Raw genomic sequence first — 16,651 nt, forward strand, 5'->3', positions numbered from 1 at the left:
TAGAGGAGCAACTTGCTCTCGGTTCTATCTCCTGTCGCAGTCCTTCAGCACCCCAGTGGCAGTGAAACGGGGGGGAGATGGGCCAGGTGTGCAGGAAACCCCTACAGAATGTTTCCAGTTTCCTGTTCCTGGGCAAGACCAAAGAAGCAGCGTGGTCTGGTGGATAGAGCACGGGACTGGGTTCTAATTCCGGCCCCACCACTTGTCTCCTGTGTGATCCGGGGCTAGCCACTTAATTCATCAGGGCCTCAGTCACCTCATCTATAAAATAGGGATTAAGATGATGAGCCTCCTGTGGGACATGGATTGTGTCCTGATTAGCCCGAATCTACCCCAGCATTTAGTACAGTGCCTGGAACATGGTACGTACTTAACCAATACTATAGGAAATTTTTATAAATGACCTCTGTTTAGACACAGATAACATGGGACAGCATTTGCTAAACCCTCGAACATCTGGGACTGGGAAATGCAGTCGAGGAAGAGCAATGCCTCTGTTCTTCGTAACTGACCCTTCAGAGACTCAGATTTCCACTTGGGGCTCACAGTCTTAATGCCCATTTTACAGTTAAGGTAACTGAGGCACAGAGAAGTGAAGTGACTTGCCCAAAGTCACACAGCTGACAAGTGGCGGAGACAGGATTTGAACCCGTCTGTTCACCAGTTTGTTTTCCGTATCCTCGGTAAAGGTCCTGAAAATCCTGGTGCGTGCAGTGGTGGACGGAGTGGCCGATCGAAGTGGAGCCGTGGCAGCCGGCCTGAAGGGGAAACTGCAGGAGCTGTTTGGCCGAGTGACGTCAAGAGTGACGAGTGACGGGGAGATCTGGAGGTTGTATGCCCAAGTATATGGGAACGGTCAGAGTGATCGTCCGGATGATAACGACAAGGTATGCCCCAGCTGTGTGAGAGGCCCTTGTTCTCAGAGACCCGTCAGAAATCGTCTGGGTCCTTTGGTGAGCTTGGGCGTGTTGGAATTTCTTGCTCATTCTTCTCCCCCTTTGAAGAATGGGGTCTCCGGCAAGTGGTTGCTGTGGGGTATCTTCTTTCTCCCTTCCCCTTAGATTGTGAGCCCCGTGTGAGGCAGGGACTCTGTCGGGTTGTCCTGTCTCTACCCCAGGACTTAGCACAGCGCTTGTCACGTTGACGGTGCTCCTCGTTATTATCATTATAATTGTCATTATCGTTATTGTTATTTCCAGATCAGTGGGTGAGGAAGAGGGAACTGAGAACTGGAGAACATTTAGGAAAGCATAAAGGATGACTTGGCAAGGCAGAGTCAGAAGCTTTATAATAATAATGTTGATATTTGTTAAGCGCTTACTATGTGCAGAGCACTGTTCTAAGTGCTAGGGTAGATACAGGGTAATCAGGTTGTCCCACGTGAGGCTCACAGTCTTCATCCCCAATTTACAGATGAGGTCACTGAGGCACCGAGAAGTTAAGTGACTTTCATTCAATAGTATTTATTGAGCGCTTACTATGTGCAGAGCACTGTACTAAGCGCTTGGGATGAACAAGTCGGCAACAGATAGAGACAGTCCCTGCCGTTTGACGGGCTTACAGTCTAATCGGGGAGATGGACAGACAAGAACAATGGCAATAAATAGAGTCAAGGGGAAGAACATCTCATAAAAACAATGGCAACTAAATAGAATTGAGGCGATGTACAATTCATTAACAAAATAAATAGGGTAACGAAAATATATACAGTTGAGCGGACGAGTACAGTGCTGTGGGGATGGGAAGGGAGAGGTGGAGGAGCAGAGGGAAAAGGGGAAAATGAGGCTTTAGCTGCGGAGAGGTAAAGGGGGGATGGCAGAGGGAGTAGAGGGGCAAGAGGAGCTCAGTCTGGGAACGCCTCTTGGAGGAGGTGATTTTTAAGTAAGGTTTTGAAGAGGGAAAGAGAATCAGTTTGGCGGAGGTGAGGAGGGAGGGCGTTCCAGGACCGCGGGAGGACGTGACCCAGGGGTCGACGGCGGGATAGGCGAGACCGAGGGACGGTGAGGAGGTGGGCGGCAGAGGAGCGGAGCGTGCGGGGTGGGCGGTAGAAAGAGAGAAGGGAGGAGAGGTAGGAAGGGGCAAGGTGATGGAGAGCCTTGAAGCCTAGAGTGAGGAGTTTTTGTTTGGAGTGGAGGTCGATAGGCAACCACTGGAGTTGTTTAAGAAGGGGAGTGACATGCCCAGATCGTTTCTGCAGGAAGATGAGCCGGGCAGCGGAGTGAAGAATAGACCGGAGCGGGGCGAGAGAGGAGGAAGGGAGGTCAGAGAGAAGGCTGACACAGTAGTCTAGCCGGGATATAATGAGAGCCCGTAATAGTAAGGTAGCTGTTTGGGTGGAGAAGAAAGGGCGGATCTTGGCGATATTGGAAAGGTGAAACCGGCAGGTCTTGGTAACGGATAGGATGTGTGGGGTGAACGAGAGGGACGAGTCAAAGATGACACCGAGATTGCGGGCCTGAGAGACGGGAAGGATGGTCGTGCCATCCACGGTGATAGAGAAGTCTGGGAGAGGACCGGGTTTGGGAGGGAAGATGAGGAGCTCAGTCTTGCTCATGTTGAGTTTTAGGTGGCGGGCCGACATCCAGGTGGAGACGTCCCGGAGGCGGGAGGAGATGCGAGCCTGAAGGGAGGGGGAGAGGACAGGGGCGGAGATGTAGATCTGCGTGTCATCTGCGTAGAGATGGTAGTCAAAGCCGTGAGAGCGGATGAGTTCACCGAGGGAGTGAGTGTAAATGGAGAACAGAAGAGGGCCAAGAACTGACCCTTGAGGAACTCCAACAGTTAAAGGATGGGAGGGGGAGGAGGCTCCAGCGAAGGAGACCGAGAATGATCGGCCAGAGAGGTAAGAGGAGAACCGGGAGAGGACAGAGTCCGTGAAGCCAAGGTGAGATAAGGTATGGAGGAGGAGGGGATGGTCGACAGTGTCAAAGGCAGCAGAGAGGTCAAGGAGGATCAGAATGGAGTAGGAGCCATTGGATTTGGCAAGAAGGAGGTCATGGGTGACCTTAGAGAGAGCAGTCTCGGTAGAGTGGAGGGGACGGAAGCCAGATTGGAGGGGGTCTAGGAGAGAATGGGAGTTAAGGAATTCTAGGCATCGATTGTAGACGACTCGTTCTAGGATTTTGGAAAGGAAGGGTAGTAGGGAGATAGGACTTGCCCACTGTCACCCAGCTGACAAGTGGCAGAGCCGGGATTCGAACCCATGACCTCTGACTCCCAAGCCCGGGCTCTTTCCACTGAACCATGCTGCTTCTCTGTTTATAAAAACAGGATATCCTGGCACCCAAAGACTGCCTAAACTCTGCCTGTCCATTAACTCCTCACTAACATAGGCCGCTCTCCTCTTGCCCCTAGACTGATATTTCCAACACCCCCAGCCTAAACACAGATGAAAAACATCTTTCCTTTTTCAGCTGACTTAGCTGATGCTGCTTCTAAAGGAGCCGAGTCCTTTCTGTAAAGCCCAGTATATACTGAGAACTTACTGTGTGCAGAGCACTTTAATAAGCGCTTGGGAGAGTAATAATAATGTTGGCATTTGTTAAGTGCTTACTATGTGCAAAGCACTGTTCCAAGCACTGGGGAGGATACAAGGTGATCAGGTTGTCGCACTTGGGGCTCACAGTCTTAATGCCCATTTTACAGATGAGGTAACTGAGGCACAGAGAAGCGAAGTGACTTGCCCAAAATCACACAGCTGACAAGTGGCGGAGGATTTGAACCCATGATCTCTGACTCCCCAGCCTGTGCTCTTTCCATGGAGCCAAGCTCCTTCTGAGAGTACAACAGAACTGAGTGGGTATATATGTTCCCTGCCCAAGGACCTTACAGTCTAGAGGGGGAGACAAGTATTAAAATAAATTATGGAGATATATAAAAATTCTGTGGGGCAGAAGGTGGGATGAATATCAAGAGTTTAAAGGGTACAACTCCAAGGGCAAGGGTAAAACAAAAAGGAGAAGAACTGAAGGTGGCCTCTTAGAGGTGATGTGATCAGAATAAGGCTTTGAAGGTGTGGAGATTGACGGTCTGTCAAATTCATTCATTCAGTAGTATTTATTGAGTGCTTACTATGTGCAGAGCACTGTATTAAGCGCTTGGAATGGACAAATCGGTAACAGAGACAGTCCCTGCCCTCTGACGGGCTTACAGTCTAATCGGGGGAGATGGACAGACAAGAAAAATAGCAATAAATAGAATCAAGGGGATGAACATCTCATAAAGCAATAGCAAATAAATAGAAACAAGGTGATGTACATCTCATTAACAAAATAATTAGGGTAATGAAGATATATAGAGTTGAGCGGATGAGTACAGTGGTGAGGGGAAGGGCAGGGAGGGGGGAGCAACAGAGGGAAAGCGGGGAGAAGAGGGCTTAGCTAAGGAGAGATGAAGGGGGGTAGGAGGGAGCAGAGGGAGCAGAGGGAAAAGGAGAGCTCAGTCAGGGAAGGCCTCTTGGAGGAAGTGAGCTTTAAGTAAGGTTTTGAAGAGGAGAACAGAATTAGTTTGGCAGAGGTGAGGAGGGAGGGCGTTCCAGGACCGCGGAAGGACGTAGCCCAGGGATCGACGGCGGGATAGGCGAGAACGGGGGACGGTGAGGTGGGTGGCAGAGGAGCGGAGCGTGCGGGGTGGGCAGTGGAAAGAGAGAAGGGAGGAGAGGTAGGAGGGGCAAGGTGATGGAGAGCCTCGAAGCCTAGAGTGAGAAGTTTTTGTTTCCTGTGAAGGTCGATAGGCAACCACTGGATGTGTTTAAGAAGGGGAGTGACATGTACAGACCGTTTCTGCAGGAAGATGAGCCGGGCAGCGGAGTGAAGAATAGACTGGAGCGGGGAGAGACAGGAGGAAGGGAGATCAGAGAGAAGGCTGACACAGTAATCTAGCCGGGATATTACGAGAGCCCGTAACAGTAAAGTAGCCATTTGGGTGGAGAGGAAAGGGCGGATCTTGACGATATTATAAAGGTGAGACCGGCAGGTTTTGGTGACGGATCGGATGTGTGGGGTCAACGAGAGAGCCGAGTCAAAGATGACATCGACGTTGCGGGCCTGAGAGACGGGAAGGATGGTCGTACCGTCCACGGTGATAGGGAAGTCAGGGAGAGGACAAGGCTTGGGAGGGAAGATGAGGAGCTCAATTTTGGTCATGTTGAGTTTTAGGTGGCGGGCAGACATCCAGGTAGAGATGTTCCGGAGGCAGGAGGAGATACAAGCCTGAAGGGAGGTGGAGAGGATGGGGCAGAGATGTAGATCTGTGTGTCATCTGCATAGAGATGATAGTAGAAGCCATGAGAGCGAATGAGTTCACCGAGGAAGGGAGTGTATATGGAGAGCAGAAGAGGGCCAAGAACTGACCCTTGAGGAACCCCAACAGAGAGGATGGGAGGGGGAGGAGGAGCCTGCGAAGCAGACCAAGAATGACCGGCCAAAGAGATAAAAGGAGAACCAAGAGAGGACGGAGTCCGTGAAGCCAAGGTGAGATAAGGTGTGAAGGAGAAGGGGATGGTCGACAGTGTCAAAGGCAGCTGAGAGGTCAAGGAGGATTAGCAGAGAAGCAGCGTGGCTCAGTGGAAAGAGCCCGGGCTTTGGAGTCAGGGCTCATGAGTTCGAATCCCAGCTCTGCCACTTGTCGGCTGTGTCGGCTGTGTGACTGTGGGCAAGTCACTTAACTTCTCTGTGCCTCAGTTCCCTCATCTGTAAAATGGGGACTAAGACTGTGAGCCCCATGTGGGACAACCTGATTCCCCTATGTCTACCCCAGCGCTTAGTACAGTGCTCGGCACATAGTAAGCGCTTAACAAACACCAACATTATTATTATTATTAGAATAGGAGCCATTGTGAAAGGGGAGGGAGTTCCAGGCCAGTGGGGGGATGTGGGTGAGGGGTCAGCAGTGAGATAGACAAGATCAAGTTTAGAATGAGTAGGTTGGTGATAGCAGAGCAAACTGAGGGTACTGGGTTGTGGCAGCAGATCAGGGAGGTAAGATAGGAGAGGACAAGGTGGTTGAGTGCTTTAAAACTGATGGTAAGGAGTTTCTGTTTCCATTGTCCTCCCAGGTCTGTAACGTGTTTTATATATATATATATATTATATAAACTTCTGCTTCAAATTGGTAGTTGGGGAACTAAAAATAACTCCCAACTTCCCGGAAGGAAAGCACATATTCATTAGATTATAAACTACCTGTGAGCAGGGATCGTGTCCACCAACTCCACCGTACTGTAAAGGTGGGATAGGACTGATGCTTGGATCAGCGTAGTAGCGGTTTGAATGGAGAGGAAAGGGTGGATTTTAGCAGTTTTGTGAAGGTAGAACCAAAAGGATTCGATGACAGATTGAAAATATGAGTTGAGGATAATGCCATGGTTACAGGCTTGTGAGACAGGAAGGATGGGGGTGCTGTCTTCAGTGGGAGGACAGGGTTTGGGTGGGAAGATGAAGAGTTCTGTTTTGGTCATGTTAAATGTGAAGTGTCAGCGGGCATTCATTCATTCATTCAATTTGCATTTATTGAGGACTTAACATGTGCAGAGCATTGTACTAAGCGCTTGGAAAGTACAATACAGCAATAAAGAGAGACAATCCCTGCCCACGAGGGGCTCAGGTAGAGATATCCTGAATGCAGGAGGAGACACGGAGACTGCAAAGAAAGAGAAAGGAGGGGGCTGGAAATGTAGGTTTGGGAAATATCCGCATGGAGATGGTAGTTGAAGCTATAGGAGCAAATGAGTTCTCCAAGGGAATGGGTGTAGATGGAGAATAAAGGGGAACCCAGGACTGAGCCTGGAGGGATTTTGTATCTGTCAACAGAGTTGATAGACATGTTCCATGCCCACAAGTAGCTTCTAACCCAGAATTGCTGCTTTCCTGAAGGGACTCGATCTCATTCAACATTATCACACACGACTGAGCCGGATTGGGCTTCGATGAAAACGTTGTGCTTTTCCTCCTCCCCAGGTGCTCCAGTATCTCTCCAAGGCACACAAGTATGAAATGCAGTCCGGCGCTTGGGAGAAAGACATTGCCTCGTTCAAGGAAGTGGTCAGAGGAGCCGTAGAACTGGCACATGGTACTGTTTTCCTCGAATGGTGCTTTTTAGGCTGTTTGTCCATTTTCAAAGGAATGACATTGATGAAAAAGGAAGAAGTTGAAACCTTTCAACTTTTTACAAGTTGAAGAGAAGCAGTGTGGTCTAGTGGAAAGTGCATGGGCCTGGGAATCAGAGGACCTGTGTTCTAATCTTGCCTCTTCCACTTGTCTCCTGTGTGACCTTGGACAAGTCGCTTAATTTCTCTGTTTTAGTTTCTTCAACTGGGAAGTGGAGACTCAATAACTGGCCTCCCTCCTACTTAGACTGTGACCCATGTACAACCTGAAGGGGACCATATCTTGTATCTACCCCAGAGCTTAGTACAGTACTTGACACATATTAAGAGAGAACAGGTATTTAATCCTCATTTTATTCTTAATAATAATAATAATAATGACAATGGTATTTGTTAAGCACTTACTAAATGCCAAGCACTGTTCTAAGTGCTGGGGTAGAGACAAGATAATCAGGTTGTCCCTCGTGGGGCTCACAGTCTCAATCCCCATTTTACAGTTGAGGAAACAGGCACAGAGAAGTGAAGTGACTTTTGCAAGGTCACACAGCAGGCAATTGGCAGAGCTGGGATTAGAATCCAGCCCTCTGGCACCCAACCTGAAAAGCTATAGGCCTAAAAGTCTAGGGCTGAGGACCTGAGAGAGGGGAAGGAAGAGAAGGGGATGAGGCTCAGACCACATGAGAATCCCTTCCCTGCCTGCAGTATGCCGGCGTTGATAATGAGGAGGCTTGTAAACATTGAATAAGGAGATATGTAGAATTACAACTTTTTTTAAGATTTTCTTCAGCCCGGAGAGAAGTTTAAGTGATTTCTGTGTGTCACACTGACAGTCAATAATCAAAAAAACCCTGGTTAGACCCATCTACAGTTTTAGCCTCGGGAAAGAGCCAGGATCCTTGATCATATAAAGCTTTTGTGGGTTCTTCATTGGAAGAGCATCACTTTTGGCAACATATAGTAGACCCTTGACTTTCTAGCTCTGGCAAATAAGAAAACCAAAAAGACTGAAAGTAAAAAAATATATCTCTCAGTGGAGATTGGTGGTTTGTTAGCTCGGGCAAGCCCCTGCATCCTCCACTCCTGCGGTGGGCTCAAACTAAGAGGTTTCCTGCCTTTCAGCAATCAATCAGTGGTACTTACTGTGTGCAGAGCACCGTACTAAGGGTTTGGGAGAGTACAGCACAATAGAGTTAGTGGACACATTCCCTTCCCACAAGGAACTCGCCGTCTAGAGGAGGAGAGAGACCTTAAAATAAATAAAATAACTGTGGATACGTCCGTAGGTTCTATGGGGCTGAAGGGGCTGAATCAGGTGGTTAAAGGGGACAGCTCCAGCCAAGGGCTGGTCATCCAGCTAGGACTGCCATCTTTTTCCCCACCTCCTTCCCCCACTTTTTTAATGGTATTTGTTAAGTGCTTACTAGGTGTCCTGCACTATAAGAAGCTTACAAAAATTTGGTCAGACACAGTCCTTGTCCCTCATGGGGTTCACAGTCTAAGAAGCAGGGAGAACAGGTATCGAAACCCCATTTAAAGATGAGGAAACTGAGGCCCAGAGAATTGAAGTGACTTGCCCAGAGTCACACAGGAGCCAAACGGCAACCCAGGTCCTCTGACTCCTAGGCCCCTGCGAGTTCCACTAGGCCGTCCTGCTTCCCCTCTCTCCCTGCCACCCCTGGTTTGCCTTCCACTTGCAGAGGTAAGTGAATGGATATCCAATAACACACATGACCCACCCAGATGTTGAGCTCTGTGTTTATTGTAGCTCCACAGATTTTGAGACAGTGGAGTTGTTCTCGGGAGCAGATTTTTTTCTGATCCTTTACATTCCTGGAGATTGTAGTTTATGGCTTGCCTTTTCCTGAACTACAGAACTTTTAGTATTTGGTAAATGGTAAAATGGTTTTAAAAAGTAAAAGAAACACCTACGCTTTCATGTAAGAGTCATTCATGGTGCTATTAACTATTGTGGGATAATTTGCTATTGTAGGCTGCAGACTCTCAAGCAGCTGCGGTGATGATTTTCCCCCCATATTTAATTTACAGTGGCAATGAAGTGCAGTGAAAATAAATCCAGTCCCCAAGAGGCAGTGCAGGTGCTATCATCATCTCGACTAAACCTGCGTGGTCTGTTGTCCAAAGCCAAGGTGAGTTTGAATCATGTCAACAAGAAAATGCAGTTGGAAAATTCCTTTACTCTCAATGTTCTGTCTTAACCCTTTCCCTTCCAAGAACATCCAAAATCTATGCATCGGGCCATTTTTTCTTCTTTCATTTGCAAGGTGTGTGTTTTTTTGTTGTTGTTGGTTTTTTTTTTGGTCTCACCTCCCTTAGGTTTTCAGGTCTAACATTTATAGCATTCCATTGGTGTGCAACAAAGTTCCCTCTCCACTGTCCCTTGCTCCTCCCCCATAAAACAAAAGGCAAGTAAAATCAGAGCAGTAAACAGAGCAGAGTTTGAAAAACAAAATGAGAGGGAATACAGGATAATAATAATAAGAATAAGAATGTGGTATTTGTTAAGTACTTACTATGCTCCAAGCACTGTTTTAAGCTCTGGGGTAAGTATAAGATAATCAGGTCCCACGTGCGGCTCACAGTCTAAGTAGGAAAAACAGGTATTGAATCCCCCTCTTGCAGATGAAGGAACCGAGGCACAGAGAAGTGAAGTGACTTGCCCAAGGTCACACAGCAGGTAAGTGGCAGAGTCAGGATTAGAACCCAGAATTATAAATCCACACATGATGGATTTCTATGATTTTCCTTTGCCCTTTTACTCTAAGATACCACTGCCTGTGAAATTCCCCCAGTGACTGCATGGGTGGCTAAAATGGCTGATTCAGAGACCACAGCCCTGAACACCGCATGCTCCCACAAAAATTAAAATATGCAAAAATTTCACCCCAAAACTAATGCTAATTGAGAAATTTAAGCACAAGGTGCTGTTTGTTTCTGGAATGCCATAAAACCTGAAATTTTATCTAATTCCAGAAACAAGTGATCTTTATGCTAAAGTTAACTTTCCACATCTTTAAATTAAAAGATGCATTTCTTTCTCCGGATAGCAAAGTTGTCTGAGCAGAATGATAATATGAAAAGATGGATGTTTTGCTTCAGGCTAAATTGGAAGTAATGTGCTGCAAATTTAGCATTCATTAACTGTGTAGAGTGGCCAAATGCTGCTTTGGAAGCAGCATGGCCTAGTGGATAGAGCACGGGCCTCAGAGGCAGAAGGACCTAGGTACTAATCCCAGTTCCTCCACTTGTCTGCTATTTGACCTTGGGTAAGTCACTCCGTTTCTCTGTACCTCAGTTACGTCATCTGTAAAATGGGGATCGAGGCTGGGAGCCCTGCGTGGGACAGGGACCGTGTCCAACCTAATTAGCTTGTATTTACCCCAGTGCTTGGAACAGTGCCTGGCACGTAGTAAGCGCTTAACTAATATCATAAAAAAATATGGAATGTCTTCTAGACAACTGCGGAGCGCACTGAATTGCTACCTGCTCCTAATATCATGTCCCACCTGCTTTTTGTTCAAAATGCCTCCCCTAACCCAGGGTCAAATCCTTGGCTCATAAAACTAGAACCTTGAGCTCCAAATAATGATGAAACCCTGCACGTATGTGAGTTGGATTTGTATTATCGTGCAGCCATACATCCTTTTGCCAGGTCACTGTAAATCTTCCAAGAATCCTCAGAAAGGCTAACAGTCACCGTCTGGGTTAGATTTTTCTCTCCTTAGGTGCCCGGGGGACATCTGAAAGAGGAAAAAATTCCATCTTAGGCTCCGTGTTTTGGATCTTTGATTACGTAGCTTTAATAGTGGACAGATGCCTCTTCTACTCCACCGCCGACATTGTCCTCCCAAACGAAGTTGGGCTGCTGGAAGAGTCTTCTCTCTTACATTACTGAAAAAGCTTGAAGTTGAGACAGTTGGATCGATGGGCCCAGAGCCCAGGCAAACTGGATTTTCTCAGCAGTGTTCAATCTTCCCCTTCCAGCTCGGACAAGCGGGTGGACTAATCAACTCCTAGAATAAGCCAAGTCTAGAGACATACCTGATAGGGCTGAATCACCTAGCCTAACCGCTCTCTCAGCCTCAAGTTTCCCCATAGTTCTTCAGGTCCACTGCATTTTTGGGGGTGCGGTTTTTTATTTTATTTAATTTTTTTTTTGGTATTTGTTAAGCACTTACTCTGTGTCAAACACTGTTCTGAGCACTGGGATAGTTACAAGTTAACTTGGTCAGATTAGTCACTGTTCCAAATGGGGTTCACAGTATAACTAGGAGGGAGAATAGGTATCCCCATTTTATGGTTGAGGAAACTGAGGCACAGAGAAAGTCAGTTAATCATATTTTTTGAATATTTATTGTGTGCAGAGCACTGTACTAAGTACAGTATAGCAGTGATCAGATACATTCCCTGCCCACAACAAGCTTACAGTCTAGAGGAAAATTTAAAAGCCTCACCGAAATTTGAACTCGGGTTGCTGGATTCAGAGTCCAGAGTGCTAACCATTACACCATGGGGGCTTTGGCAAAAAAAAAAGAATAAGGCCCCATGGGGATTCAAACCTAGGATCTCCTGTTTACTAGACTGATGGTCTAACAAAACCATGGAGAGAAGTGAAGTGACTTGCCCAAGGTCACACAACAAGCAATTGGTATAGTCAGGATTAGAACCCAAGTCCTTCTGACTCCCAGACCCATACTTTCCAGTAGGCCATGCTACTTCAGGATGTGTTGCAGAGGAGGTGTTTTCTAGAAAGACAGTTCCAGGAGGACAGTGATGAGGAATTATCTGGAAAAGGGATCCAATTATGGCTATGAAAGGCAAAAACGAGGCCACGGGATGAAGAAGTTATTGTGGACAGGTGAAGTTGAGGATATTGAGAAGCAGCCTGGCCTAGTGGCAAGAGCATGGGCTTGGGAGTCAGAGGACGTGGGTTCTAATCCTAGCTCCACCACTGGTCTGCTCTGTGACCTTGGGCAAATTGCTTCACTTTTCTGTGCTTCAGTCCCCTCATCTGTAAAATGGGGATTAAGACTGTGAGCCCCACATAGGACAACCTGATTACCTTGTATCCAGCCCAGCGTTCATAAACGCCTTGGCACATAGTAAGCGCTTAACAAATACCATAATGATTATTATTGTGAAAAGATGATTTCAATAACACCGTGTTGTTGTTTTTTGGTATTTCTCCTTTCAGCAACTTTTTCCAGATCTAGAAAGTGGTGACATTTCCAGCGATTTAGATGACGAAGTGAAGGCTATGGAGAGTTTGGTGTCAGAGCTCCAAGACAGGAGCAACCAACTGAGAAATCAGTACTGAACTGCCCAAGACGTTTTTTGCGGGACCATCATCTGCTAAATTTCCTCTTTCTCCCGTGGTAGATCTTTGCAGTACAAAACTAACACCTTTGAAAATAAAACACCTTCGCCATGTCCAATGTTTCCAACTTATGGGCATTTCCAGGGACTTCTCAGCTCCTTGGAATACTTTTTAAAAGTCTAATGTTTGCCTACACTGGTAGATCTAGGCCTTATGCAAGAAGAGAGTTTGCCATTTCTAAAGTATTTCTTTAGGATCGATGCCCAAGGGTTAGAGACTGAAATCGACTCTAGCCATTGGATGTATCCATTGCATTTGGGAAAAATTAGAATGTTGCATTCATGACATTAGATGTGGAGTGAGATTCAAGCCGAGAGACTAAAATAAGAACGTTGTATCAGTAGGGCAAGGTTGCATTGTGGGCTCTTCCAAAATTATTGTTGCGGTTCCCACCTTCAGTGCCCTTGCCTTGAATGAAAACATTTATTGCTATAAGCTAAATAGTATCCACTTGTGTGGTCTCACCTGGTCCAAACCAGTCACATGCAGCACTAATCTGTGTAACCTAAAGTAAGTTTTGAGGAATCTCCTAAATTTCCAAATGAATCGCCACCCTCTGCATTGGTGAGCTGTCCTTTTGGTAAACAAGCAGAGGTGATCTAACATCAAAGACAAAGAAATCATGAGAGCTAACGTGAAAATAGATTTCCATTTGCCTTGTGGTAGAGGTTTGGCTCTCTTAAAAGTAATTGGATCGTTCTGTGGAGATGCTTACTCCAGACAGGAAAGAAAATCAGAGTCTGTGAATTATCTGTGAGGTTACTAAGTTTGGCTGCAGTGGGATCCAAAAATGATTTTTTTTTCCATTTTAGTGGATTTGGTGTTGGAGATCTCAGTGCCTCTCAAAGGCTGTGTTTGTGTCAGAAGGACACAAGCTTGGCAGCCATAGAAATGAGGCAGTGGTTTCATTTTTGAAGAGAGTAAATAGAAGAAAAATGGCCCCGGCAGAATTCTCAGTGGGCAAGGGGGCATAGATTAATTGCATGTGTGAGTGCTTATGTATTCTCTGTTGACCCCAATGAGGATGGCCTAGTAAGGTTATTGTGGGGAAAGAGAACTATAAATGGTACTCCAGGAGAAAAACGCCAAAGAAAAATATTATCATAGTTACAACTGTGCAAACAAACACTGAGAGAAGCGGCTGAGCCTAAGAGACCAAATAGATGTCAAACTCAGAGTTCAGATCTTGACTGTTTACTAACTTTTGGGAATGACTGAGATAATTTTTAAACTATGCAACTCCCCCTATTTTCATCTGTGCAATGGGAATAATTTCACATCTAACATCATATGTAAGGTAGCAAGAAGCAGTAGTTCTTTTGCAAATGTAAAATATCATAAATGACAAGACTTGAAGATTCTAAAACACTCTGTCCTAGCAGAGATATTCCAAAATCTAAATGCTCACAGCCTCCACATCTCCCAATCTTGTTCTGTGAAACAGCATGGTCTAGTGGAAAGAGCAAAGGCCTGGGAGTCAGAGGACCTAGGTTCTAATTCCAGGTCCACTACTTTCCTGCTGAGAGACCTTGGGTAAATCACTAAACTCTGTGCCTCTGTTTCCTCTTCCATTAGATGGGGATTAAATACCTTTTCTCTCTTAGAACTGCAAATCTAATGTGGAACAAGGGCTATGTCTGACTTGATTACACTGTCTCTATCCCAGTACTTAGTACTATGCTTGACATATAGGATCTCTTGGCAAATAACATTATTATTATGATGATTATTATTATCATCATTATCATTACTGTCCTCTACTTTCCATTTCTCTCCATTGCTCTAGGCAGAGAGAGAGAGAGAGAGAGAGAGAGAGAGAGAGAGAGAGAGTGTGTGTGTGTGTGTATGACAGGAGGAATTGCTGCTTGCACACAGAATTGTGATACCAGGATGTCACTAATGATGAAGAAATTTTGCCCTTGGAGGTATGTGATGGGGATGAAAAACCTGATGCATCCATTCAGTGCATCAGAACGACAACCTATTTTGCTGTGCATTTGACAAATAGCTTCACTTAGTAACACAAATGCCTAGGAAAACCTGGGAAAGGAGATATGAGAAAGAGTCGAAAGGATTAGATAGTAAAGTTCCTAATGGATGTTAAGTGCTCCTGCACATCCAATTGGGCAGTGTTGCATATTCCTGTGGAGAGGAAGGGCAAAAAGCTGATACAAGGGAAGGGAGGCAAAAAGACAAATTTATTATCGGGTTATCTTGTAAATTACCTTTCCCGGAGTTTACTAAAATGCTTAACCGATTTGTTTTAGGCCAAGAGCTGGAGCACGTGGCTCTGAACATCACTGTATTGAATCCTTCATAGGTAGGGAGCACCTGTCTGCTTCTCCCAAGATAATAATCTTTGAGAGATTGTTACCCAGATGAGTTTGAAGCAGTAAGCTTGATGTCCAGTTTTTCTGGTGTCCAATAAGTGCATCTCCCACCTCCCTAAGGGCCCGGAGTAGCAGCCTTTTTGTCTCTGCTTCAGTCTGGTGTGGTACAGGTCTATACTAGGGCAGTAATGCATTTCTGGGCCCTCAAAGTTATGAGAGTGGTTTTGCTTTCCATAGTGCTAAAGGAAATCATTCATTAACACTTGTGAAGCATAGCTTATGAAGTCTGTTTACATAGTTTAAAAGCATTTAGGACAGGGCTCGGCACACAGTAAGCCTGCAATAAATACGATTGATTGAGAAGGTTCCACCCAATAAATAATTTATAACCAATACGGAGTGATCACCAAGGAAGGGGAGAGGAGGGAGTGAATCCAAAAGCCATTTCTCTGCTTGGAACCCAAGCTTTACCCCTGAATTTGCAGCTGGCTCCACCCACAGCTCCAGTTAGCACGTCAGCGGGCCCGACCCACTACCCACTTGGCAGGAAAACACGCCATCCCCTTCAAGACTTGGTTCCAGATGCCGGAGTGGATAGGAACTTAAAGGAAGCCATCGGCGATGTCCGTCTGAGCAGTCGGCAGGTGAAATCCTTCCGGGATCCTACCTCTAGTAACCCAGGACTTACTGAGAACTGAATAGAATGGATTGACTTATTAATGGCCGACTCTAACTACTTTCATAAGTATTTGTGTTAGAAATTGAAAAACAGATTCCTGAATGGTAGTAATAAGAAGGGTGTAACTAGCAGCAAAAGCCAAAAAATTCGAGTTAGGGATGACTTTGGTTATTACCTCACCACGGTGCATGTAAATGCCAGCACATATGCATTCTCACTTTGGTCTTTGCTACCGTAAGAGCATGGCAGATGAGGCCAAATCAGATCTGTAATTGCTCATGCATGTTAGCATTAACCCGTCGATGCCTGAATTGAGGGAAGAAGTTCACTCCCTTTGGAAGGCCCTTGCAAATTCAGGGGTAAAGCTTGGGTTCCGAGCAGAGAATTAGCTTTTAGATTCACTCCCTCCTTTCCCCGTCCTTGGTGACCACTCCATATTAGTTATAAAGTATTTATTGGGTGGAACCTTCTCAACCAGTCGTATTTATTTCAGGCTTACTGTGTGCAGAGCCCTATCCTAAGTGCTTTTAAACTACGTAAACAGCCGTCATAACAGGCTGCATTGCCATCCTTATCTTGCGTTTATTTTGTGTGTGTGTGTGTGTGTGTGTGTGTATGCACGCGTGGAAGCAGTGTGGCTTAGTGGAAAAAGCCCGGGCTTGGGAGTCAGAGGTTGTGGGTCTGATCCCGGCTTCACCACTTGTCAGCTGTGTGACTGGGCCAGTCACTTCACTTCTCTATACCTCAGTGACCTCATCTGTAAAATCGGGATTAAGACTGTGAGCCCCACGTGGGGCAGCCTGATCACCTTGTATCTACCCCAGCACTTAGAACAGGGCTCGGCACATAGTAAGCACTTAACAAATACTGTTATTATTATTCCTCACCCTTTCAAATGGTATAGGATTGTTCTTCTGGGCTTCTTCCTACCTGTTGCTGTTCCTTTTCCTGTACAGTGCTAGGTACATACTAAATGCTTAACAAATGCCACTATTATCATTATCGTTATTAATAATAATCAATCGTTGGTACCGAGTACTTAGTGTACTAAGCACTTGGGAGGATGCAACACAACAAAATTGGTAGAAACGGTCCCAGTCCTCAAGGAGTTCATGGATCGAGGACTAGTTCATGAACAAACC

At 46.0% G+C, this 16,651-nt stretch overlaps 1 protein-coding gene across 1 annotated transcript in view; it reads left to right on the forward strand.

Annotated features, from left to right (window-relative positions):
• Nucleotides 1-12,555, forward strand: part of TTC27 (tetratricopeptide repeat domain 27) — a 190,676-nt gene extending 178,121 nt beyond the window's left edge. The window contains exons 17-20 of the mRNA XM_029064736.2: nt 690-887; nt 6,957-7,068; nt 9,152-9,252; nt 12,318-12,555. Of these exons, the coding sequence (XP_028920569.1) occupies nt 690-887; nt 6,957-7,068; nt 9,152-9,252; nt 12,318-12,440 (534 nt within the window). The 3' untranslated portion in view covers nt 12,441-12,555. The remainder of the gene's footprint in view (nt 1-689; nt 888-6,956; nt 7,069-9,151; nt 9,253-12,317) is intronic.
• The last annotated feature ends 4,096 nt before the right edge of the window (nt 12,556-16,651 follow it).

This window comes from Ornithorhynchus anatinus, chromosome 1 (genome assembly GCF_004115215.2).
Source record: "Ornithorhynchus anatinus isolate Pmale09 chromosome 1, mOrnAna1.pri.v4, whole genome shotgun sequence".
NCBI classification, from domain to species: Eukaryota; Metazoa; Chordata; class Mammalia; order Monotremata; family Ornithorhynchidae; genus Ornithorhynchus; species Ornithorhynchus anatinus.